Below are 26,487 nucleotides of genomic sequence, written 5' to 3'. Positions count from 1 at the left end.
TTTGAAAAGCACCCGCAATGACAGAATTATTAGATATTTTGATTACGAACAAAATAAAAAAATAAAAAAAATATTTTTATTACTTTTCTTAAAACAATAAATTTAAATAATTTAATTTTAATTAATTAACTAATCATTCAAGCTAGATGGGAGTAAAATTTACATTATCAAACTTTGATTTGATCCGTATAATTAACCAATTCAAACAAATAGGCGCAACTGCAGGTGGTGGAGCGGTCAAATAGAAGAATCGATAATTATCTGGAAGGACCGAAAACCTCATGTCCTCATAAAGAGAAAAATGAAAATATCCGACCAGAATGTTCCCGCAACTTCCAGATCCCACTTTTTTCTTTCTGGAACCCTGGAATTGGATCCTAAAATTTCCCAATTACCCGTATATATTTCTCTTCTGCCTCTCTGTGTTATCAACCCATCAACTGCAAAATCCCCCAGTATTATTTCCATCACAAAGAGTTAAACAAGAATCTATCAAGAAATCTCCTGTCTATTCCATCAAAATCCGAATAATGGACTTCCCTTTTGCCCAAAATCCATTCGATGCGTCGTTTCGCCCCCGCTATGAGAGAAGCTTTAGAGGGATCCCGCTTCAGGTATTGCCCGAGGCGTCGCAGCCTCAGTCTCTTAAGCCCAAGATGGTATCCATCCCCGTCCACTTCGTCGGTTCGAAGCAGGGCAGATCCGACTCGGCAATCAAGATCCAGAAGGTGTTTCGGGGATTTCTGGTAAGAAAAAATGTGAAGAAGATCATGGCAATAAGGGAGCAAGTGAATGACATCGAGCGTAGTGTTTCCAAGACGGAGACTGTGGAATTGATTCGGAATGACCCAAAGCAGAGATTGAAAGTGAACGAGAATCTGATGAGCTTGCTTTTCAAATTGGATTCTGTTAAAGGAGTGGATTCTTGTGTTAGGGATTTCAGGAAATCCGTTATTAAAAAGGCGATTGCGTTACAAGAGATGGTTGACGCCATTATTTCTGGTAACCAGTCCGTGGATTCCAGCAATAATGCGGAAGTAATTGACCAAAATCAAGGTATTATCGATTCTTCAGATAAAAGCAATCAAATTTTAGAGTGGGAAGCAACAGAGGATGCTGAATGTGTGGCTAATTTGAGTGAATCGGAAGGAAGTTTTACTGTTGCAGTCGGAGGGAATGAGGAGAAAATATTGGAAAGTAGCGGGAATGAGAGTCAAAGCAATTGGTTAGGAGATGAAGAAGGTGAAAATAGAAGAGGGCAGTCTGATAATAATGGGAAGGAGATATTAGAGAGGATAATGGAGGAGAATGAGAAGATGATGAGGATGATGGAGACATTGTCCGAGAGAAACGAAATGCAAACTCGGATGCTGAGTGCCTTGACTCAAAGGGTGGAGCAGCTGGAGAAAGCATTCTTGTGTGACAAATTGAGGAGAAAGAAATGGAGAAGTGATGAGAAATCACAGGATATCAGAAAGTGCGGAGGGAAGAGATAGGGGCTTACATTTCTTGGAATTAAAATTTATGTATGTTCTGTCCTGAAAGATTGCTCTCTTTGGTCCAAAAAATCAAGAACGAATCATTGTATACACACACTAGAATGTCATGTCTTATATCCAACATCATTTTTTTGGCATCACATATTCCATGTCTTGAATCCAAAATCATATCTTCAAACTCAAGTAAACTAGGCTTATTGGGATCCATCTAGAGTTTACAATTTCCCTTATTACTTTTATAAGTAATATATTTTAAAAAATAATATTTAACTTTTGGAAAATAAAAGTTATAAAATCAAAAACTCGTAAATGATAAAGAGGCATTAAGATATAAGCCTAAAATCAATCTAAATCTGAAAATTAATTATTTTTCTATCCCCCACAAGTGACATCAAGTGCTAGAAATCGGGACTCACAAATATACAGGGCAAACATGAAAAAATTATAAAATAAAGGGGTTAAACTTAAAATGTTTATGCTAAAGTATAAATTTTAAATTATATTATTAGTTCATATACTAAACTTAAATTGTGAACCTAATCGTTTTATTTTAATTCATTAATTATCATTTGGAATCTGTAATAAGTATGATAAATAACTTTACATTCGCTCCAATTATGTTTTTCAACCTTCATTATAATTTGGGTACATTACACTAATAATCACTCAACTTTAGGATAGCTGATTAAACAGTCATTCAGATTTCAATTCAGTCATTCAACTTTCAAAAAATAACAAAACAGTCACAATTAAACATTTTCCATTACGTTTGTAACAGAGCTACCATTTTCCGTTACAGATTTTCATTTTCCATCCCTATTTCCCATCCCTCTCCCTTTTCCTTACCATCCCTCCTCCTACTCTTATGATTTCCCTTCCCCCTTCACATCGTTGCTTTATTAACCCTCTTCCCCTACTCTGATTCTTTCCCTCTCCCCTACCATCCTTCCCCCTACTCCGGTTCTCTAATAAAGCATCGTTTATCAATCTGGATCCTCTTCTCTACTACACAAAGGGAGACAGTCCCTGCAACAACACAACTAACAAAAATTGCACCACCCAACACACTATTAAGACCCACTTCACATGTATTTGTCCCCAAAAATGCAGCTATATTGGCAAACACATCTGGTGCCCCATTTCTCAGTGGAAGGAGTGAAACCCCAACAATAGTTGGAGGCAACCTAAGCAGATGTGAAAGCTTCTCCAATGAACAACAAAAGTAATTCACTATCGTGTTGCCTAACAGATAAAACAAAGCAGCAAGCGAAACACCCAAAACTACATACCCTACTATCCTAAATCCTTCGCAACCATGAATACCAATGGAAAGCTAACCTGTAATGAGCAAATCGGGGACGACTGCGATGTAGAAGTGTTGGAACAAAGAACCTGTAACCAATAAAGGGAAATCGATGTTACAAAAATAATCAGTTTATAAAATTGATCATACACTTTACCAAAGCAGCCTCTCTTTTAGTAACCATTCCTTTAGATTATTAAATATACCAACTTGGCAGCTTTGAATATATATGATTCAAAATCAATATTATAGCAAACATTATGAAAACAAGATAAAAACAAAGGAAATGGGTGATTCCGCAAAATATATTCAACTAAACAACAAATAAACTGTTAAAGAGTAATCATTGTAATATCAAAAGAATCTCGAAAACACGACACATGCTAAGGATGTTAAACACATGAAGGACCAGAAACAAGATAAATCAGATAGAAAGAACTAGGAAAAAAAAACAAGAGCTTGTATTAATGGAGGTTTTTTCTTTTGTCTGATATGTATGCAGCTAGTAGTATTTTTAGAGGTTATATATATACAGTCAAAAACACTAGCTGATCTCCATGAATACCAATGCAGCTAGTAGTATTTTTAGAGGTTATATATATACGGCATTGAAAACGTGTTGAGAATTGATCTCAACACAAATCAAATCCTTCACATATGGGCAGGGTTTAACCATAATAAAGCCTCCCGAACAGCCGAGACTTGTGCTAAATGTGGTGGCATAGTCAGCTTAAATGTTTTAACAAGTAGTTACTAAAAATTAAAAAATACAAGTAGAATTGGTTGGCATAGTCAGCTGTCTAGTGCTCCTCTTTTTTTTATTTGAATTGTTACAAATATTTACTGGTATTCTTTGAGTAAAAGGTTATATTCCATTTATGTCTGTGGTTTCAACTTTTACCTCGTGGCACCATGTGGTTCTTATTTTTTCCTTTGGGTTACAATTATCATCCTGTATTTAAATTCTATAAACTCAGGGAGTTATGCCACTAAATTTATCAGCTAAATTATAAAAATACCCTCAACTCAGAAGTCATCTATTCACACTAAGGTTCTTTTCATAATTTTATTAGATAAAATTGGCATGCTAATCCTCTATGTAACTGAAACTTAACTACAAGGTTTTAATTGGAAAAGAAAAAATCATAAGGTGCTATGTGGGAATGGTTGAAATAGGAGTTGTATAGAATTTACCCCATATATTTTCAGCCTATGGTGTTCATACAGCCTATCTGAGTCTAGAGTAATTCAGGAGTGTCTCAATATATGTATATCAGGTGAGATTGTAATGTAAGTAATAATGAGCATTTTGTGAATACAAATAAATTATACAAGTAAATTGCTAACCTAAGTAAAACTTAATGTGTCAATGGTTGTATACATTTCTATTGGTCTGGTCTTTGTCTAAAACTGTCATTCAAATCTTACAGGCTAAAAGCATATTAACAACCATGGTCCAGATTGTTTTCTTGAATTTTCTTCCAACCTAATTTGTATAATGCTTTAGTATGTTATTATTTGAGAATGTTTTGCTAGTATTGATATGTGTTTGCTTGCATTCTTAATTTCTAGTTTTAACAGTTGTGATATTAAAATAGTGCAACTCCTATCTGAATTTCGGCCCCTTTCTATGAATTTCATATTTTGTATGTTGAATAAGCAGTTTAATCGAATATCAGCTAACATTTTGTAGGCATATTTTGTTGGGAGGGCTTTGACTCAAAAACTGAAGGAGCTTATACCTAGACAAATGTTTAAAGTACCAATTCAAGTAAGATGCGCACACTTGAAATATTATTGAATGTTTTAACAAGTAAGGCAGAATTGCTCTTTATGAAGAAAAAGAAGCAGAAAGTACAAATCCTTGTTTAAAGAAGAAAACTAGGAATTGTGCAACTTTTTTCAATCATCTGCATTATTTGATCACACTGTGCAAGCAAAGAATATGTTTCAATCTAAAAAAGCTTTGCAAAGTAAAAAAGAATCCATGCAGATCAGCAAGCAGTGATCTTATCGGCTTTACTGCTTTGCTTTACAAGTGTGAACTACATTCACACCATCAATATGCATCACTTAGCATAAATTTATTTCCCCTCGCTTCCACCCGATCCTTGGGATCGATTAGTATAACAAGCAAAACGTTCTGGAACTAGCACCAAAAAATGAAACAAGCAAAACGAAGAAATAGAACTAGCAGAAAGAAAAAGAGTTAACTCGATATTCAAGTGAGTATTTAGCACCAAAAACAAAAACGAAGAAATAGAACTAGAAGAAACAAGCAAAGGGAAAATTCTGGGAAAAAACTCAACTCATTCAAAAAATGGCTAAAACTATTATTACGAAAGATTCATGTAAAATGCTTCAAGAAATTAAAAAGTTTATTCATACCTCAAAAACCAAACGCCGAGACTGAGAGAAGAAACGATGAGGACAGAATCATCAACGAAAGCAGTGGGAAATGGGAGGAGAAATTATGAGGACAGAAGAGGAGAGGGTCGGGTAGGGAGGGAGGGTAAAACAGAGAGTTGGGGAGGGAAGCCGGACGTAATACCTATTACTCGATTTGGGAAGGGATTAGAAAAGCAGGGAATTCCTATTACAGCGAACCAAACGCCGGATTAGGGGCGTAATGTAATAGCCGCGTAATTGGTCAATAATGGATTACCTAATACACTGAACCAAACACAGTGTAAATGTGCACAGAATTTAACCTATATTTTGAGTAAGAAACTAACAGTATATTTTGATCTGAAAGAAATCTAAGAAGCCCGAGCGTGAGTCAGCATAGAGTTAATTCTAGTATAAAATAAAAAGCAAACGCAATTATACCAACCAAGGAAAGAATCTAAAATCTTTGGAGCTTACCGTGAATGCCCCCCTCTTACTCTCCGCATTTCCTTCCTTTCTCTTCACAATTTCTCACCCACACCATAAAACCCTCACTCTTTTCTCCGACGATGAAGGATCGGCCTCCGTCCTCGTACGGCGCCGTCTACGTCCCTCCCCACCACCGTCTCATCTCCTCTCCCAACAACCAAGATGCTACCAAGAACTCCTCCGCCCCCGGGATTCACTCCAAGCTTCGCGACCACCAAAACACACCCATTTTGAACGCTAAGGGCACTGCTTCTCCTCCTTCTTTGCCACACTTGCAACAGCAGCAGCGACAGCAACAGCAAGGGACTTATAATAACAATAACGGTAGTAAAAACAGTAATAATCAAAATGCACAGTATAATTCGGCTTACTGTCTGGGGATTTCCGAGAATGTCTCTGATCGCCAGCTGGAATTGTCTTTGCAATCGGTCAGTTCACTTAATACTTAACATATTTCCATTCGGCAATTTTTCCTGTAAAATGAAGTTCTTGTGTTTCATTGTTTATTGGCGGAAATTAAATTCTTGTTGATTGGCGTCGGGTTAGGCTAATTTAATTCTTTGTTTTAAAGGATATCACACTTTATTTGGTTCGTTTCTCATATTCATAGCAATGAAGGTTTCCGATTTCTGGTAATGAGAAAACAAGTTGAAAATATTTCCCGGCTTTAGAAGTAAAGTAAGTGGAATTGGGATATGATTTCCGTAGGTCAGAACTGCATGCCTTTCTGAAAGTTCTTGAGGCATTGCATTGCTTCTGGGCCTTTGATTGGGGTCAAGAAGAAAAGGTAACCATTTAAGCCGTCCTCTTAATATTTCAAATGGTGAACATTTGATGGAGCTAAAAAAAGTAAAATGAGTGGCGAGCACTTTCAGTTTGGAGTTTATATGATTAATTGAAAATATTGTTGCTGAGGATTACTAATTTGCTTGTTCTGAATAGCTTATATGGATACCTTTTTGGACTGAAATGTCCTCAGATTATGGCTTTGACCTATGCGCAACCATGCATGAGGATAAAATTTAAGATTGTAACCAAGTGAATTTCACTCTAAATATCACTCCTAATAAACTCAAGACTAATACTATGCTAAAGCCCATCGTGTGTGGTTTGGTCACATTAACATTATGTTTGGATTGAGAAGATAGGCATGAAAGGGAAGTGGGGAAAAAAGGGACTCTTTGTTTCCCTCTTGTTTGGATAACTTTTAGAGTAGAGTAAGGCAGTAAGCTTAAGCCAGGAATTACCTATATCATCCTTTTCCCTAACAAATGTGATGTTTCAATTCCCCAAATTGGTCGGAAAAGAGGGAAAGGAAAGCCAAAAGACATTTTAAAATTTGGTACGTGCATATTACCCTTTCTATCATCCTAAACTCTCTGAATTCCTGCACAGCTGTATGTAATCATATTTCCTTGTGTTGAAGTTTCTTCATCTAGTTGTTTGGCAATCCAAACAAAGTGGCAATGTCACATGTGAAGTATAGAACGCATCTAAAACTTATTAACCAATTCTTAGTACTCATTTTTCATTTTTCTTTTATGGAAGTAGTCATATATATGAATGTGACCAACTCTTTTCTCGTAGACTACTTGTTTCTCCATTAAGAAAAGTTACCATGTGAAAATTTAAATCATGGTAATTCTTTTATTCTCATTTGACTTGTAATCTTTCTTCTTTTCTCTAATTTGGCGTAAAACTTATATAATGCACTCTTTTCTTTCCACTATTTAACAGAACAATGGATGTGAACATCCCCTCCCCTCACTCATTTTAGTTGTACCAACAAGGGAAGCATGTATAATTTCATTTGCTTTCTTTTCCTTTCCTTTACTGACTTATATCCAAATAGTGTTAGGGATGCCCGTGTTGTTGCCTATATATGATGTTGTTGCAGTTAGCTACTTGCAAAATAAGGGTGTAGATTAGTAATATTTTTCTTCATGGGATTTAAATTTTAGGATTCATTATGGAGGCTTTTACTCTATTAATCCTTTGAGGTTAAGTATATATTGTGTTGTGAGAACTAACTATGTAATATATGCATACATATAATTTGATGATAAATACAAGTATGTGTACATCTCTTTGCAGTTTGGCTTTAACAACATTTTAAAATTTTATCATTAATGATAAAATAATGGGTTTTTCTCTTTAAAACTTTTGTGCTTTTGTTTTGATTCCCAATTCAATGAAGAGTGAAGATTGTAGCTTGACCACTTTTGTTGGTTTTGGAATTTGTGACAATAGGAGATTCCCTAACCCACAATCAATTGATTGCTAAGATTCTTTCTATTTTTATGTCTGTCCTCTTTTCTCTATAAACAATGTTTAGTTGCAATGTATGGACTGCACAAAAATTTTCATATACATTTAAAATAGATGAAGTTGAACCTTGCTGGTAATGGGGTGTCATTTTATTGTAACAACAGAACAAACTCCCGATGCTGATTGAATGATGCTGCAGCATTCTAGAACTTAGTTAAATTGGTTATCATGATATGATTTCTTTATATTTCCTGTCTTCAATTTACAGTTTGTAGTTATGTCTTTTCCTTTTCACAGTAAGCGGTCATGTGACTAGTATCTTAGGTTTTAATGAGTTTGATTGGATCAGTTTTTGTGTATCCAAGGGCTAGCAGTAAAAGCTGCTGTGAACGTAGCATAAGTTGGTGTTTGTCCTACTTATGGAATAGCTTTTCTACTGCAAAAGTAAAAGCCAGGTCTCTGGTTCTCAAAATTTGAGATTTCTAGCTTATGCTGAGCACCCATTTGGTCTTCTAGAGGAAGCTATAAATCAGGGCTTCTCCAAAAAGTGCTAAATTGTTTAATGGAAAATATTTAAAGAAATCTTCTTACACTCTTTCTTATATTTCTATATTTTTTTCATAAAATTATAGAGACATCATATTATTTGACATTCATTGTTGTTATTTGATCTCGTTTTTTCTATTGAATTTACTTTTATTTTTTGTTTAAAGTGACAATTATCTCTTTCTTTATTTTTTCTTCATCTAAAAACGTGTAATTTATTAGAATAAGTTGAATATTTTACTTTTTACCTGTTAAAACTATATAAAAAGAAAATTAGATCTTAATATTTAATTTTGTATAGCACTTCTGCATTAATGTTGCTAAATGCATTTTTAACTTCTTTTTACAGAACTTTTGGAGTTGCTTGACTCAAACAACACTTCTTACAGAAATAGCAGCAAGACCAAATAGACCATAGATAGTCTTCTACAAACACTAGGCAACTGTAGTGGGATATTATTTATTAATGCCTCAACAAACCCTTTTGTTCTTGTTCCAACTTCAATTTTTTGCCTTTGTTCTGTTTATGTTTTATTATTGTACTATTTTTTTTGGCTACTGCATTGTTTATCGTTTCTACTTCTGCATTGCACGATTAAATAAGCCCACTTTAGCTGAAGCAAAGAGCATTGACTAATTTCTTCATTATTGAATGTAAAGCTTCAGATTATGTGTTAAGATATATATGTTCCTGATACTTCTAGGATTTGGCTAATAAATGAGCTCATTCATCAGTACTAATGATTAGTAATTCCCTTAAACCTTCATAAAAGAAAAAAAAATTAAGGAAAAAATAGAAGATGCATTAAGATGTGTTTATCAAGGGTGAGATGAGATCATTGGGAGAATGTTCCTATAGTGTTTTTTTTTTTTTTTTTTTAAGTTATTAATTTGGATCTTAACTTTTCTGTTCAAATTTTGTTGTTAACTTGGGCTTTGTTGCATGAAGGCTGTTATAATTTCATTTCTGCATGCTTTGTTTTCCAGGGTACCTTTGATGAAGCTAACATTGAAGAGTGGAAGCGAAAGCTAGCCATGCTTCTACATGATGATGGGAAACAGGAGTTCGTATCAAGGGAGAAGAAGGACAGGCGAGACTTTGAGCAAATAGCAGCTTTGGCAAGCAGAATGGGTTTGTATAGGTATCTCTGTTGACCAAAATAGATGTTTTTGCACATAAATGCTCTTAGTTATGTGGGGATTCTCATCGCAAATTATGTTTGACAGCCATCTTTATTCCAAAGTTGCTGTCTTCAGTAAGTTGCCCCTGCCTAACTACAGATTTGACCTGGATGATAAGCGTCCACAGAGGGAGGTACTCCTGCAATTTCTTTCATCTATGCTCTCCTTTATGAAACACCAATACTATGATGCTGTCTTCTAATACTGGTTTTGTATCCTTATCAGGCCTTCAACGTATTGGATATATACCCATAATGTACTCATTACCTAAAACATAAAAAGTTGTTTTTGTTCCATTCTTATGCTTTAAGTGGGACTATATGTTGACTGATACATGCAGAAAATGAACACAACTCTTGTCCTGTTTAATATTTATATCTCTAAAGTTGTAATTTAGCAAATAGTTGTTAATCAACAAATTTAAGGGAAACAATTAATAGAGGAATCTTAAAATTATACTGAGACCACATGTTATTCTTCTTTTAATAGTGTTATTTTTCATGGATTTTAAACATGTACTTTTGTTGGATTTACCACACTAGCACATATACTGTTAACTAGTAATAAGGTGACAAGTATTGACCCACGAGGATTAGTACCTAAATCTTACTAAGTACTGAAATTCATAATTAAGTTTTTATTCAAAAAATCAATTAATTCTAAAATCTGAAACTAATTTTGATACGGACCTTTGTAGAACCACACCCCAAAAGCTAGCTATTGAGGTTGGAGAGCCTAGCTCGATATAAACCTCAGCAGGAAATCCCATACTTCCCTAGTGCGTTCCAAGTCCCATACCTTGCAATTGGCACATAACAAATTTAGCAAACTAATACTAAATCAAACTGTAACAAGGTTTTGAGTTTCTTATGAAATAAAGAACACAGGATCATGCCTTCACTTTAAATCTCATTGAAATCTTGTAGTCTCCAAAAATACCCTAAAATGTCCTGAAGTAAAGGTCCGAAGGCTTCACAGCGCGACCTTTCCTAGTGAGGCCAACATAAGAAATCTGTGGGTTCTTTATCACAAGGCTGCTGTGGTGCTGCTCAAGGGAGCTGCAGCTGCAGTGCCGCAATATTTGTGCTGACAAATTGGGAAATATTTCATGCGAACTTCATAGCAAAGTTGTAGAAGGGGAATTACATTCTTCAATGAGCATATTTCTCATAAAACTAGAAATGGTGCGCCATGCTGAAATGTTACTTAGATGTATTTTTATAGTTTTGGAGATACTAACTTAATGGACATCATAATATTATGTTTGAAATATTATTAAACATGAACACTTGGCAATCAACATGTTTGGTTTGCTGAATTAATATTCCTAGAAATTCATATATATAAGAATTTTTTTTGAATTAAAATAAAATAAGAATTTCCTTCTCTCAATATGAATATTTTACTATAATAGAAAGAATTATGAATAATTATTTAAATAAAATCTCAGAGTATCATAAATCACTTTAAAAACATTCAAAAGAAAAGTATATGATTATAATTATAATTATTATGTTATACAGTAAGTTGTGCATAGTGGAAAAAATTCACTATCGCTATTGCTAAAATGGTTGTGATAGCATTTTTTATGTATGCAATCATGATAAATGTGACGTGACTGAAAATGCGTTCACATTTGTGATCACAATTTTAAACCCTAGCTATGTATGTATATCTTTGGGTTTGTTACTTATCCCAGCTTTAGGCTGTCCTAGCTTTTGGAAGTTACCATATTGTTGTGTTTGTATTTCGATACCTTCTACCCATTATGTTCTCTGGTGGTGCTTGTTAGGGTACCTTTTGTTGACTTTGATAGCGCAGTTCTCTTATATGTATAATATTGAGGCCTTTTGTATTTGATGACAGGTGAGCTTAAATTTTGGTTTGTTGAAGAGAGTCAACGCCTATCTTGGAGAGTACCTTTCTAAAAAGTCTAGGAATAAGGAAAGCTTTTCGGATAATTGTTTTTCAAGATCAAGCAGTAATAGCAGTATAGTTACTGAAGAAGGACTTTTTGAGCAGCCAGAGCCATTAGCATCTGGCACAGCTGTTATGGAGAAAATTCTTCTGCGGAGAAGTTCGCTGCTGCGTGATCAGCAACAAGCGTGGCAGGTTCATTTTACCTTGATGATTGTGCATATAGATATTTGCTATTGCCTAGATATAGCATCTCATATCTGCCCATTATATTAGAATATTGATGATTGTTCTGCTGCACTGCTATTTTATTATTGGCTAAAACATAAAAAGACTTGAACTTAAATTGAATCTATCACATGAGACGTTATCCTTTGTAATCAATTTAAGTCCTTATCTGTTATTTATGTCCAATTAAGCTTGCTTGAAATATAAAACTGCTATGTTACATGAATCCACTATGTGATATAATCTGCCACATGCCAGATGAGGTGGAGAAAAAATAATTGCAATATACTGGTTGGGAGGAAATTGTTTCTTTACTATTTAATTTTTTATTCAAGGACGGGTATCTGCTTTATAATTGTTTCTTTATGGTCATGTGGGTCATGTGGCAGTTTCTCATTCTAAGAAGGCTTGATTGGGTGTAAATAATAGTTAAGGGGCTCAAATAATCATATGATAAAAGGAGAGTTGGAGTGATAGATTTAATCAAGTACCACCTTTTTGATTAAGTACTTCTTTGGGCATAATACCTAAATATACTCATTAAGTTTACCCAAAATTGGAATAAGTTCCCCATCTTTCCTTGATATACTATTCTATTTCAGTACAGTGAAAACCTCAATTTTGATGATGGGTGCAATTTAGCTAACTAGGTAACATTCCAATGTCCACTAATATCTTTTTACTTGTTTCTCTCCTCTGTTTCCTTATCTTTTCTCTTTTGTCGTCTGAATTTCTTTCTATTCTTTATGTCAACAATACCTCATTGTCATCTGCCACAATTGTACAAGGTATTTAAGGCCTTAACAAGAAATTGGCTGGATTTGGCCTTCTAAGGTTAGAATAGCCTTGGTTGGTTTGAACTATTTTGATTGTGTTTTCCACTTCATTCATGTTTGTAGGAGTCTCTTGAAGGAAGAGAAATGCTAGAATTCCGTCAAAGTCTTCCTGCTTATAAAGAGAAAGATACCATATTGACTGCCATTTTACAGAATCAGGTGTGTTAATTTTAGAAGTTCTTTGAGTTTAGTTGCTTGCTTCTGCAGGAATTAGTGGTAAAAGACTGTTGTATTCATGAACATATTGGGTTCCATTGGAGCAGAAATGAGCTGGGCTACTCATGCATGCTCAACTCGTTAAGAAACACTACTTGGATTGTTATTTAACTAATGAATTGACCTTGAGGCTATATTATCTTTTGTTAGTTAAATGAGCTGGGTCACTCATACAGGCTCAACTCATTAAGAAACACTACTCATACAGGCTCAACTTGTTAAGAAACACCACTTCAGTTATGTAGACATGTTCTATTTTTCTTGTATGTTTTGTAGTAACAAAAAGAAATGTGTTTTGCAGGTTGTTATTATCTCAGGTGAAACAGGATGTGGCAAGACCACACAAATTCCCCAATTTATTTTAGAATCTGAGATAGATTCTGCGCGCGGAGCTTTTTGTAGCATTATATGTACGCAACCCAGGCGAATATCTGCTATATCTGTTTCAGAAAGAGTTGCTTCAGAAAGAGGAGAGAAATTGGGTGAATCTGTTAGTTTCTAAGAAATAACTGCCTAGGACATTTGCCTAATCTGTTACATTCTTTGTTAAAACATTTTTTTAAAGAAAATTGGGTAATGTTTCTCATTATTGGCTTTATTTGAAGGTTGGATATAAAGTACGGCTTGAGGGTATTAAAGGGAGGGATACCCGTCTTCTCTTTTGCACAACAGGCATTTTGTTGAGAAGGCTACTAGTTGATAGAAATTTAAAAGGTGTAACTCATGTCATTGTGGATGAGATTCATGAACGAGGGATGAATGAAGGTAATATGTGAAATTGGTTTCTTAGTTTTATAGTCAGTGAAAAATGTTTCTAATATAATATTTAAAATGTCAGATTTCCTACTCATTGTCCTTAAAGATCTCCTTCCTCGCCGCCCAGAATTAAAGCTGATTTTGATGAGTGCAACTTTGGATGCTGAGCTTTTCTCCTCGTATTTTGATGGGGCACCTTTAATCCACATTCCAGTAAGTTGCAAACTCAGTTCCACCAATAGTTTCATTTCGAGAGGCAGATTTATTTGGATCCATTTGCCAGTCTACTGGCTTTTTATTGAAGTGCTTTTATGAATGAGCTAGTTGAGATATGACGAAAGATATTTAAACGACGTTGAAATTTGTATACATAAGATTGTTGTCATATATTTTTTTCTTCTTTTTTAACCTTCCTACTTTTATCGAAATGTGGAAGAACTTTCTTTGTAAGTATCTATAAATTTTTAATTTCATTACATTTGTGCTTTAAGATATTAATGGAACACTTTTGACTCAGATAATTGGTTATTGTCTTTCGTCCTTTGCTACAGATGGGTAATTACTCGTGATATCTTTAGCTAGTTTGATTAGCTGCTGAACCTTATGCCATTTTTATGTTTTGTCTGCTTTTGATCAGTTCCTTGTTATCTTTAAACTAATTTAATGTATATTAAGGCCTTAATTCTCCCTTATATTCTGATTCTAAACTTTCACAGTGATGGCGTAAATCTTCTATGTTTCACCTGTCTCCCACATCTCCATTTTGCAGGTTGTTGTCATGTTTTTCTTTTTCGGCCTTTTCCTAATTGATCTTTCTTTTGGCCTTTAGTTTCTTCTGACAAGAGAGATTTTTGCTTTCCATAGTTTTCTGTCGTGTTTAAATTAGACTTTTGATATTCTTTTTTGTCAATTTTCAAAGCATGCATTCAGAATATATGTCACTTGCTTAAGGTCTTCAAGATTTGACTTGCTTTCTGGTGGAGTTATCCAGAATTTGAAATGTATTGCTGATTTTTTTTTCTTGTTCTATTTAGGGTTTTACGTACCCAGTTCGAACACATTTTTTGGAGAATATTTTGGAAATGACAGGTTATAGGTTGACTCCATCTAATCAAATTGATGATTATGGACAAGAAAGAATGTGGAAAATGAGTAAGCAAGCCCCGAGAAAGAGGAAGAGCCAAATTGTCTCTTCTGTTGAGGTATGCAAACTTCTTTTTAATGTTGTAAAACCGAACTGTACCGGTTCGTCTGATTGGTTCAATTGGGAACTGGTGGCCTGTTCGATTTGGTGCTTATAAAAATACCCAAGAGTTGAGAACTGATAGAAAACTGGTTCAACCCATAAAAAACCAGTTTAACTGGTAAAGGACTCGATTAAACTGGTAGAAACCTGATTCATTATTTTCTTTGGGACTAAAATCTGGTTGTTTTATTGATTTTATATAATGTGCTTATATATAATGTGCCTGTCTGAATTGGTGTTACGAGTCAATTCGAAACAAACTCAGTCAGCAAAATTACTTAAAAACAATTAAATAGAAGTAATAAATATTAATATGATGGTGTTTTTGTCTTTTAGTAATTTATATGAAATGTTTAAATAAAACATCTAAAAATAAAATATCAAAAGATCGAACTTGAGCTTAAAAAGAATTTATTTACAAGTATCTTACCACTTTATCTATGATTTAATTGTTGAATAAATCTTTTATAAATATAATTTAATATTTAAGTTTTTCTTTCACCGATGATGTGGGTGTGACAAAATCTAGTATGTATTAAATGCCATATTAAGGCCATATATATTAATTACTTAAAATCATATATTTAATGGTTCGACATGTGACCTGTAGGTCTCACTGATACATCCAGTTTGGTTTTTTATTCATTGCGTTTTGCTGCTTTTGGAATACTGCACTCTATGATTCCTTTCTTTTTTTCTTTATTTTGAAAATATATAATAGGATGCGCTCCGGGCAGCTGATTTTAAGGATTTCAGCCCGCAGATTCAGGAGTCTTTGTCATGTTGGAATCCTGATTGTATTGGTTTTAATCTCGTAGAATATCTTTTATCCTATATCTGTGAGAATGAGAGGCCCGGTGCAGTTCTAGTCTTTATGACTGGGTGGGATGACATAAGTTCTCTGAAGGATAAGCTGCAAGCTCATCCAGTCCTTGGAGATCCTAGTCGAGTTTTGCTACTTACTTGCCATGGTTCTATGGCGAGTTCTGAGCAGGTAATCTTCATTCTTTGTTTAGCATATATTCTAAGACGGTGTGTCTGGCTAGCATTTTTTGCCATTCTTCCTTCCCATCCATAATTTAATTCTAAATAAGTTTTTTTTCTGGATTCTTGCAGAAGTTAATTTTTGAAGAGCCTGAAGATGGAGTGAGGAAAATAGTATTAACTACTAATATTGCTGAGACAAGCATAACAATTAATGATGTTGTTTTTGTTCTTGATTGTGGAAAGGCCAAGGAGACATCGTACGACGCATTGAATAACACTCCTTGTTTGCTACCATCATGGGTTTCCAAGGTTTCTACTCAACAAGTAAGGCTACCATCTGATTGCATGTATGATCTCTAATCTATGTTGAGGTTAAAACTGACTGTTAATAATTTGTCTTCCCTCTTTCATAAAAGTTGTCTAATATAATTTGACTCCTGTTGAATGTTCATTTTATGACCTTTAATATGAAGGTTTGTTTCTTACTTTTTGTTAAGAATACTTTTACTGGGCTATTAATAATTTGCACTAGGTGCTTTTTAGGGGATGAATCTTTTTCTTCTAGGAGTAATTGAAATAAATTTTGTCAAATAAATCAATTTCTTAGAGGACATGAATGCTAATAGGTTGCACAAGATTGGCTTTGTATACTGCATCTTTGTGTCAAATGTGAAACATGTGGAACGAGAGAAATAGTTAAATATTGAGTTTCTGGTTGGCTTGTATGTGTCTTTTGTATGGCTTCTAAACTCTCACGAATCTTCAATCTTCAAGGGGCAGGGTTTAGTGTGGTCCAGTTTATCCAACAAAAGATGCATTTTTTTTTTCATTTGTTGTTCAATACACATGATGTTCTTATGTTCCCGTATTTGTTGTTGAATATTCAAACATTGAGAAACCAAGGAGTTTGTTATTGTCCCTTTTTCACTATTAAAGGTGTGATTAATGAAAAAAATAAAAGCTACAAGAAACTAAAGAGAGCCTCTGTTAGTTTTTTTTTTTGCACTCGTCACCTTACAAAAGTGTGCATAGGCATAGTATGCCTCACCCGAAAGGCATTGAGATGCTTGTTTTGTCTAGCACTAAGACTTCCTAGGCAGCACCTAGGTGCTCGCATTAATAACATTGATTGCCTTTTTGCCCATAGCGAACTTTTTCTTTAGTGTTTGTTGCTATTGATTCAAGTTCAGCCATTTTTTTTTCATTTTCATCACCTTAACAAGATTCCTCTTTGATTGTATGATCGTTTCAAGAATCTTCTAGAAAATGAGTTGTTTGCCTCTAGCCAAACATGTTCATCTTTCTTGACTCTTGAAATGACTTGTCGTTGTGGGTTTGTCTTTTGTTTCTTATCTGTGTTGAATTTGAATGCTAGGCATCTAATGCAAGTTTTATTGGTAACATGAGACTAAGATATGTATGAATATACGGTATTTCTATACCTTTTGCTTACAGAAGAACTGCTCATTAGATAGATGATCTAATTGTATAATTTCTATTGCTCATGCATTTGGCAGTTGTTAAAAACAAGTGAGTTTGCTATAAGAATTTACTGAAAAGTAGAGATACAAAGAAGATTGAGTAATGCAAGCTAGAAAAATATGCTGAGAAAGTTGTAAGGTAGGCTAGAGCGAGAGTATAAAAGTATTTTTTGATAGGTTGGAGTTAAAAGATGGAGATAAAGATATCTGTAGGGTTGTTTGGATGAGTGAGGAAAAGATTAGAGATGGAGGGATGAGATAACCTGAGGCATTCAAGATGAAACGCCTTGGTCTGTTTTATTTATTGGTGACATTGTATCGGTTAATAAGACTAAAAAAGAGGTTAATACCATGTTAGAGTTGTGGAACAAACATGAGAAACTTAGGGACTTAGATTGAGTATGTGGAGTGAACATTTAGTAAAAGGAGGAATAATGATCAAGAGGGTGATCACGCTCGATGATCAAGTGATACCATTAGCAGTGTGCTTTAGGTACAAAGAGGTGATAATTCAAAAAGACAAGCAGATTGGTGGAGATGTTTACCGTAGAATAAAGCTTGGGTAGCTTATTTGAAGAAGTGAGATTGGAGTTTTGCTTGATTGCAATATTCTTTTGAGTTTGAAGTGGAAGTTCTTCGGCTTAGCTATATTCTACAAAATGTTGGATTAATATGAACATATATAAAAGATGAGTGTAGCTAAGATGCTGATACTAAGATGGATGTGTTGTAAGAATAGAAAGAATGAAGTTGAAAATGATGATATTTGTCTTCAAGTTGGGATCAGGGATTTAAATTGCGGTTGCGGTCGCGTTTTCGGTCGCGTTGTGTTTATCGCGGTTGCGGACATAACGGAAGCTATTGCGGTCACTGCGGGTATCGCGGTCGTGAATTTTTTTAAAATTCACACAACTTATTGTAAAACATAATAATTTTAATTTTAATTATAAAAAGTCACTTTTAATGATTTTTAAAGTATTTTCTAATACTTATTAGAAGGTTAAAAGAATATTAAACTTGAGTAATACAGTTAACATAATCTGACTCAGAAAGCTAGGAATCTAACAATTTAATATCAGTAAAAAAATTAGAACTTGTTGTTAATGTGAAACACATTCCAGAGATATTCATCATAACACTGTAATTTTTAAAAAATGAAGACAATGATACAGTAGGATATGGTAATAAAAAATATTTTTTATTATTTATATATATTTTTATGTTAAAATACTCTATGTAAATGAAAATATTGATTTTTTAATTTATAATTGAAATTAATTTTTTAAAATTTTTTAAATCTAATTTATATGAGTCTCAAATATTTTTTTTGAATAAAATTCATTGATTATATTGAAACAGGGCCAAAACAAAGTTCAAGCCAACACAATACAAAGGCCTAAGCAAAATCAGAAAAACAAAAGTCCAAGAACAAACCCAATCACAGAGCAGAATGCTAAACAAATACCACAACAAGCCTAAGGAACAAAACAAGTAAAACAAAAACAAGCCCAAACATGAAGTAAAAACAAAAGTAGCCCAATTCCACTAACCAGCCTTTATTTTCTTCCCCATTTACCCCTTTTTTCACTTCTCATTTACCGTTCTTACCTTTGCTCTATATTTCCTTCTCTGCAGAATTTTTTTCCGTTATTGTAAAATAACGGGAATAGCGGCCCGTTATCGCCGCAATTGGCCGTTACCCGTTAAATTGCGGCTGCGATCCACCGCTATTGGTGTGACTCCACTTCACACCGCTATTTTCAACAATATCGGTTTCGGACGGTGCCGCTACCGCTATATAACGGCCGCTATACTGATAGCGGACCGCTATTTAAATCCCAGGTTGGGATAGCTTTTATTGAGGATACGTTGAGAAAATCATTTGTGATAGTTTGGTCATTAGATGAAGATTGAGGGATGCACCTATTAGAAGGTTAGAGCAAATCGACACTGCATAGGGTAAAAGGTTGGAGGGACACTAAAATGGACATCGTTCGATATGATAAATAATGATATGAAACTATTAGAACTTGAAGAGAGGATGATGGTTAATGTAAATGATTGAAGGCGGTTTTGTGTACCAATATAAATGTTTCTATGTCTCGTCCTTTTGTAACCAGCCTCAAATATGTGGGACAAGGCTTGTTGGTTTGGTTTATGCATTTGACAGCCAGTTTCCATTGATTTCTCCTTCTTCTCTCCTTTTTTTATATGTTCACTGGAAAGAAACTCGTAAATGAAACAAGCTATTCTTGCTGCTTGCCAATTATTTACCTTTATGTTGATTAATGTATTGTTTTGTACATGCATGTCTATATAGAGAAGAGGAAGAGCTGGCCGAGTGCAGCCTGGAGAGTGTTACCATCTCTATCCTCGATGTGTATATGATGCCTTCACTGAATATCAATTACCTGAAATTTTGAGAACACCTTTGCAGTCTCTTTGTCTGCAAATCAAAAGTTTGAAACTCGGAAGTATATCTGAATTCCTATCAAGGGCATTGCAGTCACCAAAGTTACTGGCGGTAGTACTCGATTTGATATCTTGGATTTACTTTTATTGTAATATCAATGCCTTACCAAAAATCTTTCATTTTGCACCTTATAAATTTCAGATTATGTCAGTATTGAAGGTCTTATTTGCCACCTTTGCATGAATGTAGACTGTTCTGTACTCTTATGTTCCTCCCAATAATGTTTTTATTTATTAAACTTTGACTGTAGGTTCAAAATGCCATTGAATATTTAAAAGTCATCGGGGCCTTGGATGAGAATGAAAATCTGACTGTGCTGGGTTTGTGAACACATATTTTTGCTTTTCCATATTAATGGTCTTTAGTTTTGGTAATTTATTTGTAACTGTACCCTCATTTAGTTCAACTTACATGACTGACAGGGCGTTATTTGACTATGCTTCCAGTGGAGCCAAAACTTGGGAAGATGCTCATCCTTGGTGCTATTCTTAATTGCCTGGATCCTGTGTTGACTATTGTTGCTGGTCTTAGTGTTAGAGATCCTTTTTTGACACCATTAGACAAGAAAGATGTAAGTCAGCTTTGCTTTTATCATTTGCATCTTTTTGTGGGATTGTAGCCTGAGCATGAGCCTTCTATTCTTTACTCTTTCTTTTTGGTTGAGTCTATTTATTTCGATTGATTGCATATCTGCTGGTAAATTTTGGAGATGTTGGTTATTTGTTGTTTGAACAATGGTGTAGTAGTTCTGGATTGGGTTTTTGTATTGTATCTTTCATTAAAGGCTTGTTGTTGGCTTAACTTTCTGAAACTGAAGTTTAATGCTTAGTGGCATAAACAGTTTTCCTTTTATAGCTATAAGAGTGCTTGATCCAATAGAGTTCCTAATGGCAGTTAAGGTGCATGAAAACAAGAAACTATTTTCTGGGTGCAAATGGAAAATAAAAAGTAAAAAGAATGATTACTTCAAGGTTGTATGGTTTTGGTCAAATATTATGAATTGTTAAAATTACATAACAAAGAATGATTAAACTCTGTTACTGTACTGCCAGCTTCATTGCCTTCTCTTTTTGGTATTTATGTCATCATTACTTAATTGATCAACTGATAAAAGCTGGAAATTTCACTTCTAAAGGTCTTAGCTTGTGGTGCTATGTTATAAGAGCAGCCTGAACAAATAACTGTTTATCTTCGAACCAAAAGCTACTCTAATTAACGACACATTAGTGAACCAAATAGACCCTAGGAAAACACACACAAAAAAACAGACTTTACCATGAGAAACAAAAATAATACCATGAGACTAACTAGAGAAACACATGCTATAATAAGATTGTAACCTTATTATTCTCAAGGCGCTGCCTTATTTCCCTTGAAATGAAAGTTAAGGAGAATCTTATGCGGACCACTTGTACTTCATATAATGTAGAATGGTCGGAAGCTCAATTTATCTGTTGTATCTAAGAGATTTTGTTCTCTTAAAGTGCAGTAATTATAGTGATTATTAATATTTGAACTGCAAATGTTCTGTCAAAATCAGACTAGTATGGATTTTTTAATCCTTACTTTACTTATATGCTAAGAACCTACTTTTAATCATTTGGAACTGTTTAAGCTTCAAATTTTGAATAACAAAGAGGTATTTTTAAGGTATCTTATGATGGCCATGCATTCAAAGTTACATATTCACTAGGCTACCTTGCTCTTGATTAATCCCTTTTTGTCTTTGGTACATGTGATGAAGTCTGATATGAGATTCTAACCTTATACCTTAATCTTCTTAAACACGCATAACAATTGCTAGGTTGATACTGGGTCGTTAGTTATTTAAAGGTGTTAAATACATCCTAAGAACTTGCATATCTTGTGTGGATTGACCATCAGACTGTATGGCTTGGCTTTTGACTGTTCTTTGGTCTTTAATATTTTTATTAGAAGTTTATTGGGAACGGTGTATTAAGTATTAATAATAGAATCCTTAGAAGCATAATGATTAAATGAGTTTAAAATTTGTATGGGGTCCTTTTGGTTTGCAGTGAGTTTGTGCCAAAACAAATAAAATAGGGTGGTGTAGGATTTGCAAAGAGGACTGGTGCAGACTCTAGATCATGGAGTGTCGTTGCTGGCAGAAAGATAGGAAGCTTAAAGTGAGAACTTGGAATAGCACGGAAACAATTACCTAGAGTGACTTGTGGGAATTAGGAAATAAAACGTTGGGGTGGTTGGAGTGTTGCTTGTGAAGGGTAACCAAGTACTAGTGAGTAAATGGAGATTGTATGGAACTTGCTTGCTTCTAAAATGAGCCTCGAAAGCCTGATAATGTAGACTTGAGGTGTAACTATTACAGCCAATAGAAATATGCCAGGTCATTTTCATTAAAGTGATGAATAATGAATTCTAAATTGATGGTTAAGAACTGATTCTTTCGCAACAGTTAATGAATAGGGAGGAAAACCATCTATGGAATAGCACACTAGAGGTACTCTTATACTCCAGAGGATGGTTGAGGGATACCTTTACAAACTCCATGTCTGAGCCACCTGGGCAAAGTCTCTATGACATGCCTTGGTGCAGAATTAACCAAAACCTTGCCACTTGTTCCCGGGCTTAATCCACTGGCATGGTTGCAAGTCATTCCGCAAGACAATTAGGGACAATTTTAAATTAGTAAAATCATAATTTTCAAATATCATCTACAAATTAAAATAACCAAAAGAGCTGGAGACTGAATCACATTGACTTCTTGTGAAAGGAACTTGCCTATAAAGGTCCAAATATTATATCACATATGACAGATCTTTTGTCCTCCTTGCAGCTTGCAGAGACTGCAAAGTTGCAATTTTCCCATGATCATAGTGACCACCTTGCACTTGTCCGGGCTTACGAGGGCTGGAAAGAAGCCGAGAAAGACCTTGCTGGATATGATTATTGCTGGAAAAATTTTCTTTCTGCACAATCAATGAAGGCAATTGATTCTCTTAGGGAGGAGTTTCTTTCATTGCTCAAGGATACCGGTCTTATTGACGGCTATGCAACTAGCTGTAATGACTGGAGCTATGATCAGCATCTCATCCGAGCAATTATTTGTTATGGGCTTTATCCTGGAATTTGCTCTGTCGTGGTGAGGTTTTAGTTTCTTTATTTCTACTTTTGTATACCAAACCTCATCAAACTGGGGACCGTATATTAAAAGTATACTTGGCTTGCTGATTAAATATTATGGCTACTTACCGTGCACATACAACATTATAAGGAGAGTCCTCTGCTTTGAACTTAAGAGGCTAAATTGTGACCTGTTTCCTCTAATTTGCAGTTTGTATGTTTTTCCCTCTAATAATTTCCTTGAGTGTTCACATGGACTAATGTGCAGCATAACGAGAAATCATTTTCACTGAAAACTATGGAGGATGGACCTGTACTTCTTTACTCGGTAAGTCTGCTTCTAGTTGTTGACTCTTTGCTGCTAATTACTGTATCACTAAGTTAGTTGATATACTTAGTTCTCTTCCGTATTAGCATTCATGTGATGGTGTACATTCATATTTTATAGAACTCTGTTAATGCTCGGGAATCTAGAATTCCGTATCCTTGGCTGGTTTTCAATGAGAAGATAAAAGTGAACTCTGTTTTCCTGCGGGATTCAACAGCTGTCTCTGATTCAGTGCTTCTCCTGTTTGGTGGTAGCATCTCAAGAGGAGATGTTGTAAGATTTTCTCTTCTGTCTAAAATTATTACTAGATGTTTTGTTTCTTCAAGTAACATGTCTTTTTTTGTTTGTAATTTTCTGCAATTATTTTCGATAACTGGTGGTTTAGTGAAATTCTATTCTTGCTCTAATAGGATGGACACTTGAAGATGTTGGGAGGGTATTTAGAATTTTTCATGCAACCTGCTATAGCTGAAAAATATCTAAGTTTAAGGAGAGAATTTGATGAGCTGATTCAAAATAAAGTAAGTTGAGAGCTCAGACAAACCAAATTTCCCTTAGCTGGTTCTATTCTGCCTATTTTGTTTCTGCCGTTTCCTTTATTTCCTATAACTTTCCCATGTGGAAAAAATCTTTAAGCTCCTGCTTGATAAACATCTTCCGTTCTAGTTAATTTTTAGATCTTAAATTTTAATAAATTCATTCCTACTAATCAACCTTGGTGAATTTGGGCAGTTACTGAATCCCCAAATAGTCCTACATCTTCATCATGAGCTCATTTCTGCAATACGGTTGCTGGTTTCTGAGGATCAGTGTGATGGAAGATTTGTATTTGGCCGTCCAGATCTTAAACCATCAAATATGCCTGTTGTTCCACCACAACGTTCTTTGATTTCAAGGACAGAGAGTGGTCCCGGGGGTGATAATTCTAAAAGTCAGCTCCAAACACTGGTCACTAGGGCAGGATATGCTGCACCAATCTACAAGACAAGTCAATTGGAAAACAATCAGTTCCAAGCTACTGTTGAGTTCAATGGTATGCAAATCATAGGGCAGCCTTGCAACAACAAGAAGAGTGCAGAAAAGGATGCTGCAGCTGAGGCTTTGCAGTGGCTGATGAGTGGTACCCGGACAGGCCATGAGTATATCAATTATATGTCGATGTTTCTGAAGAAAAGCAAGAGGGATAACTGATCTACAATGGCTCGATCTCCCATTGAGGGTTTTGTGTGGAACAATTATCCCAGCAGATGTGTTCAAACCTTATTTGTTCTTTTGGCATGGTTATATTGACCCTTTTTTCTGTGGAAAACAAAGTAATTGCATTGCGGCATGGAAAGCCAAGACTTTAACCACAAATTTGAAATTTCCGGCTGCCATCATAGTGATGCTTTTACTAACAAAAGCAGGCCCATGGTGGAGCTTTAATCTTTGATTGCGACCTGTAGCCAGCTACTGACCAAGGCTGAGTGGATTAGGATTGACCTATATTGCATGCTTCATGGTGCTGATCTTAGATTGGAGCAATCAATTCCGTTAGTTTATTTGTGGGGCAACACTAAATTCAAATACTACTCGGGGTCAGAAAATGTACATAAACAAGTAGGAAAGTTGGCTGATTGTTCTACGGTACTTTATGCTAGAGTTCATCTATTTTTGAGTTACAATTCTTATCTGTATATAATTTGATAAAATGCCGTTGCTAGGTATTTACCCGTGAGAAATACGTTATCAATTCATTTCATTTTTGAGATCCATACTTATATTTATTTTTTTCCTTTTTGTGCTAGATTGGTGCCTCTTCAGATTGTTCGCCCTGGGGCGGTCATTTACCCTCTCTCAGGTTTGAACATTGTCCCATTGAGCAACAAAACCTGGATAAAGTTTTTATATATACACGTAAATATTATATAATATATGTTTTGAACTTAGATGAATCTAAAAAGAATACATATTGAATAAAATGGCTACCAACAAGGAAACAACAGAAATAACTTTGCTCAGGGTGTTTTTTTTTTCTTTGATAATTAACGGATGAGTTATTTCAAGATGGTGTTAATTCTATTTGAAGGCAAGCTGCTTGACTTATGTTAATGTTTGGTGGTTGCATCATTCTCACTCATCTTTGTGAGAACTCGGCAATGTCCAATCTTCTTTTCAGAGTTTAGGAGTCAACATTGAAATGCTCTTTCTTCGGATAAAACTACGCTAGATCCTCTCCATCAAAGATGAGCATGGATAGATGATTTTATTTCTTGTTTTCAATTTTCTTTTAATTTTAGAATTAAAACGAATGTTAGGAAACATAATAAAAACATTGCACAAAACTAAACCTTGACTTGGGTGAAAGTGTAAAAGAAAATGGTTTTACCATTTTTATTTTGAAATATAAATACTACATATGTTTTTTTTTTAAAATATAAATGTAGTATACTTGATGTACAAAATATTAAACTGATTATATTTTATTAAATATTAAAATAAATTATCTTTAAAAAAAGAAAAAAGAGATTCAAATTACTATATGTATTTTTTTTATTCAAATCAATCCAAAATAATATAAAATATTATATTAATAAGATTAAAATTAAAATTTACTTTTATAAAACAACATAGTTATATTTAGTAATTATATTTGTTAATTCACCAAATAATTTTTTAATATAAATTTAGCAATTATAAAATTTAATGGTAAAAATTTAATACTTATTTGTCAACACTTAAAATATTAATTTATCAAAAACACCTCTAAATTTCTTGAAAAACTTTTTATTGGGATTAAATGATTTTTTTTAAACCTTATGGTTTTGAAAAAATAATTTAATTCACTTATCACTAAATCCTTTTAAGCGTTAGGTTATTTGCCTAGGTTTAAAAGTTTGCTTGAAATATAAGAGGATTTGAACAGAAATATGAGATTTAAAATAGGGTTTGGATAAAAATTCAAGGGTATCCTTCATGTCTATTTTACAACCCATAGAACTGATCTTTTCAAGGTTTGCGGTTGTCCTTCTTAATGATATCATTTCTAAAGTTTAAGTCTGAACTCTCTCACAGGGAATGCAATATCCCTTGGCACTTGGTTCTTTATGGTTATATATTAACCTATCATAAAAACACATGTTTGTGATATTACATGTAAGTTTCATCCTAAACAAGGTTGGAATAATTTTGACAACAAAAAAAGTTATAACACATTATATGTGTGAAAATAATTATATAACACATTTATAAAAAAAATAACA

At 34.3% G+C, this 26,487-nt stretch overlaps 2 protein-coding genes and 1 long non-coding RNA gene across 5 annotated transcripts; 2 read left to right on the top strand and 1 right to left on the bottom strand.

Annotated features, from left to right (window-relative positions):
* Positions 1-220: 220 nt before the first annotated feature.
* Positions 221-1,639, top strand: LOC107909539 (uncharacterized). The gene has a single exon (XM_016837112.2). The coding sequence runs from the start codon at positions 321-323 to the stop codon at positions 1,494-1,496; it is 1,176 nt and encodes a 391-aa protein (XP_016692601.2). The 5' UTR covers positions 221-320; the 3' UTR covers positions 1,497-1,639.
* Positions 1,640-2,221: 582 nt separating this feature from the next.
* On the bottom strand, positions 2,222-5,521 carry LOC121214774 (uncharacterized). Its single transcript, XR_005910519.1, has 3 exons — positions 5,191-5,521; positions 2,838-2,891; positions 2,222-2,539 (listed from the first exon to the last, which is right to left on the bottom strand). It is a non-coding gene; the product is annotated as an uncharacterized lncRNA (long non-coding RNA).
* A 94-nt stretch (positions 5,522-5,615) lies between these two features.
* Positions 5,616-25,544, top strand: LOC107909540 (DExH-box ATP-dependent RNA helicase DExH5, mitochondrial). Of its 3 annotated transcripts, XR_001687274.2 has the most exons (20): positions 5,617-6,107; positions 9,481-9,635; positions 9,721-9,808; positions 11,542-11,787; positions 12,720-12,815; positions 13,174-13,362; positions 13,478-13,637; positions 13,711-13,841; positions 14,663-14,830; positions 15,596-15,868; positions 15,991-16,185; positions 19,663-19,866; positions 20,066-20,135; positions 20,238-20,386; positions 22,631-22,936; positions 23,186-23,245; positions 23,366-23,518; positions 23,656-23,766; positions 23,978-24,871; positions 25,033-25,544. XR_001687274.2 is itself a non-coding variant. In XM_016837114.2 (19 exons), the coding sequence occupies exons 1-19, from the start codon at positions 5,673-5,675 to the stop codon at positions 24,434-24,436; spliced, it is 3,624 nt and encodes a 1,207-aa protein (XP_016692603.2). In that variant the 5' UTR covers positions 5,616-5,672; the 3' UTR covers positions 24,437-24,986. The 3 variants fall into 3 exon arrangements, 2 of the variants coding, with proteins under 2 accessions (XP_016692603.2, XP_016692602.2); XM_016837114.2 differs by lacking the exon at positions 25,033-25,544 and having other exon boundaries at positions 5,616-6,107; positions 20,262-20,386; positions 23,978-24,986; XM_016837113.2 differs by lacking the exon at positions 25,033-25,544 and having other exon boundaries at positions 23,978-24,986.
* Positions 25,545-26,487: the final 943 nt, after the last annotated feature.

Source organism: Gossypium hirsutum, chromosome D02 (assembly GCF_007990345.1).
Source record: "Gossypium hirsutum isolate 1008001.06 chromosome D02, Gossypium_hirsutum_v2.1, whole genome shotgun sequence".
NCBI lineage: Eukaryota > Viridiplantae > Streptophyta > Magnoliopsida > Malvales > Malvaceae > Gossypium > Gossypium hirsutum.
Note: the sequence above shows the minus strand (reverse complement) of the source record. Positions and strands in the feature narration are given on the sequence as shown.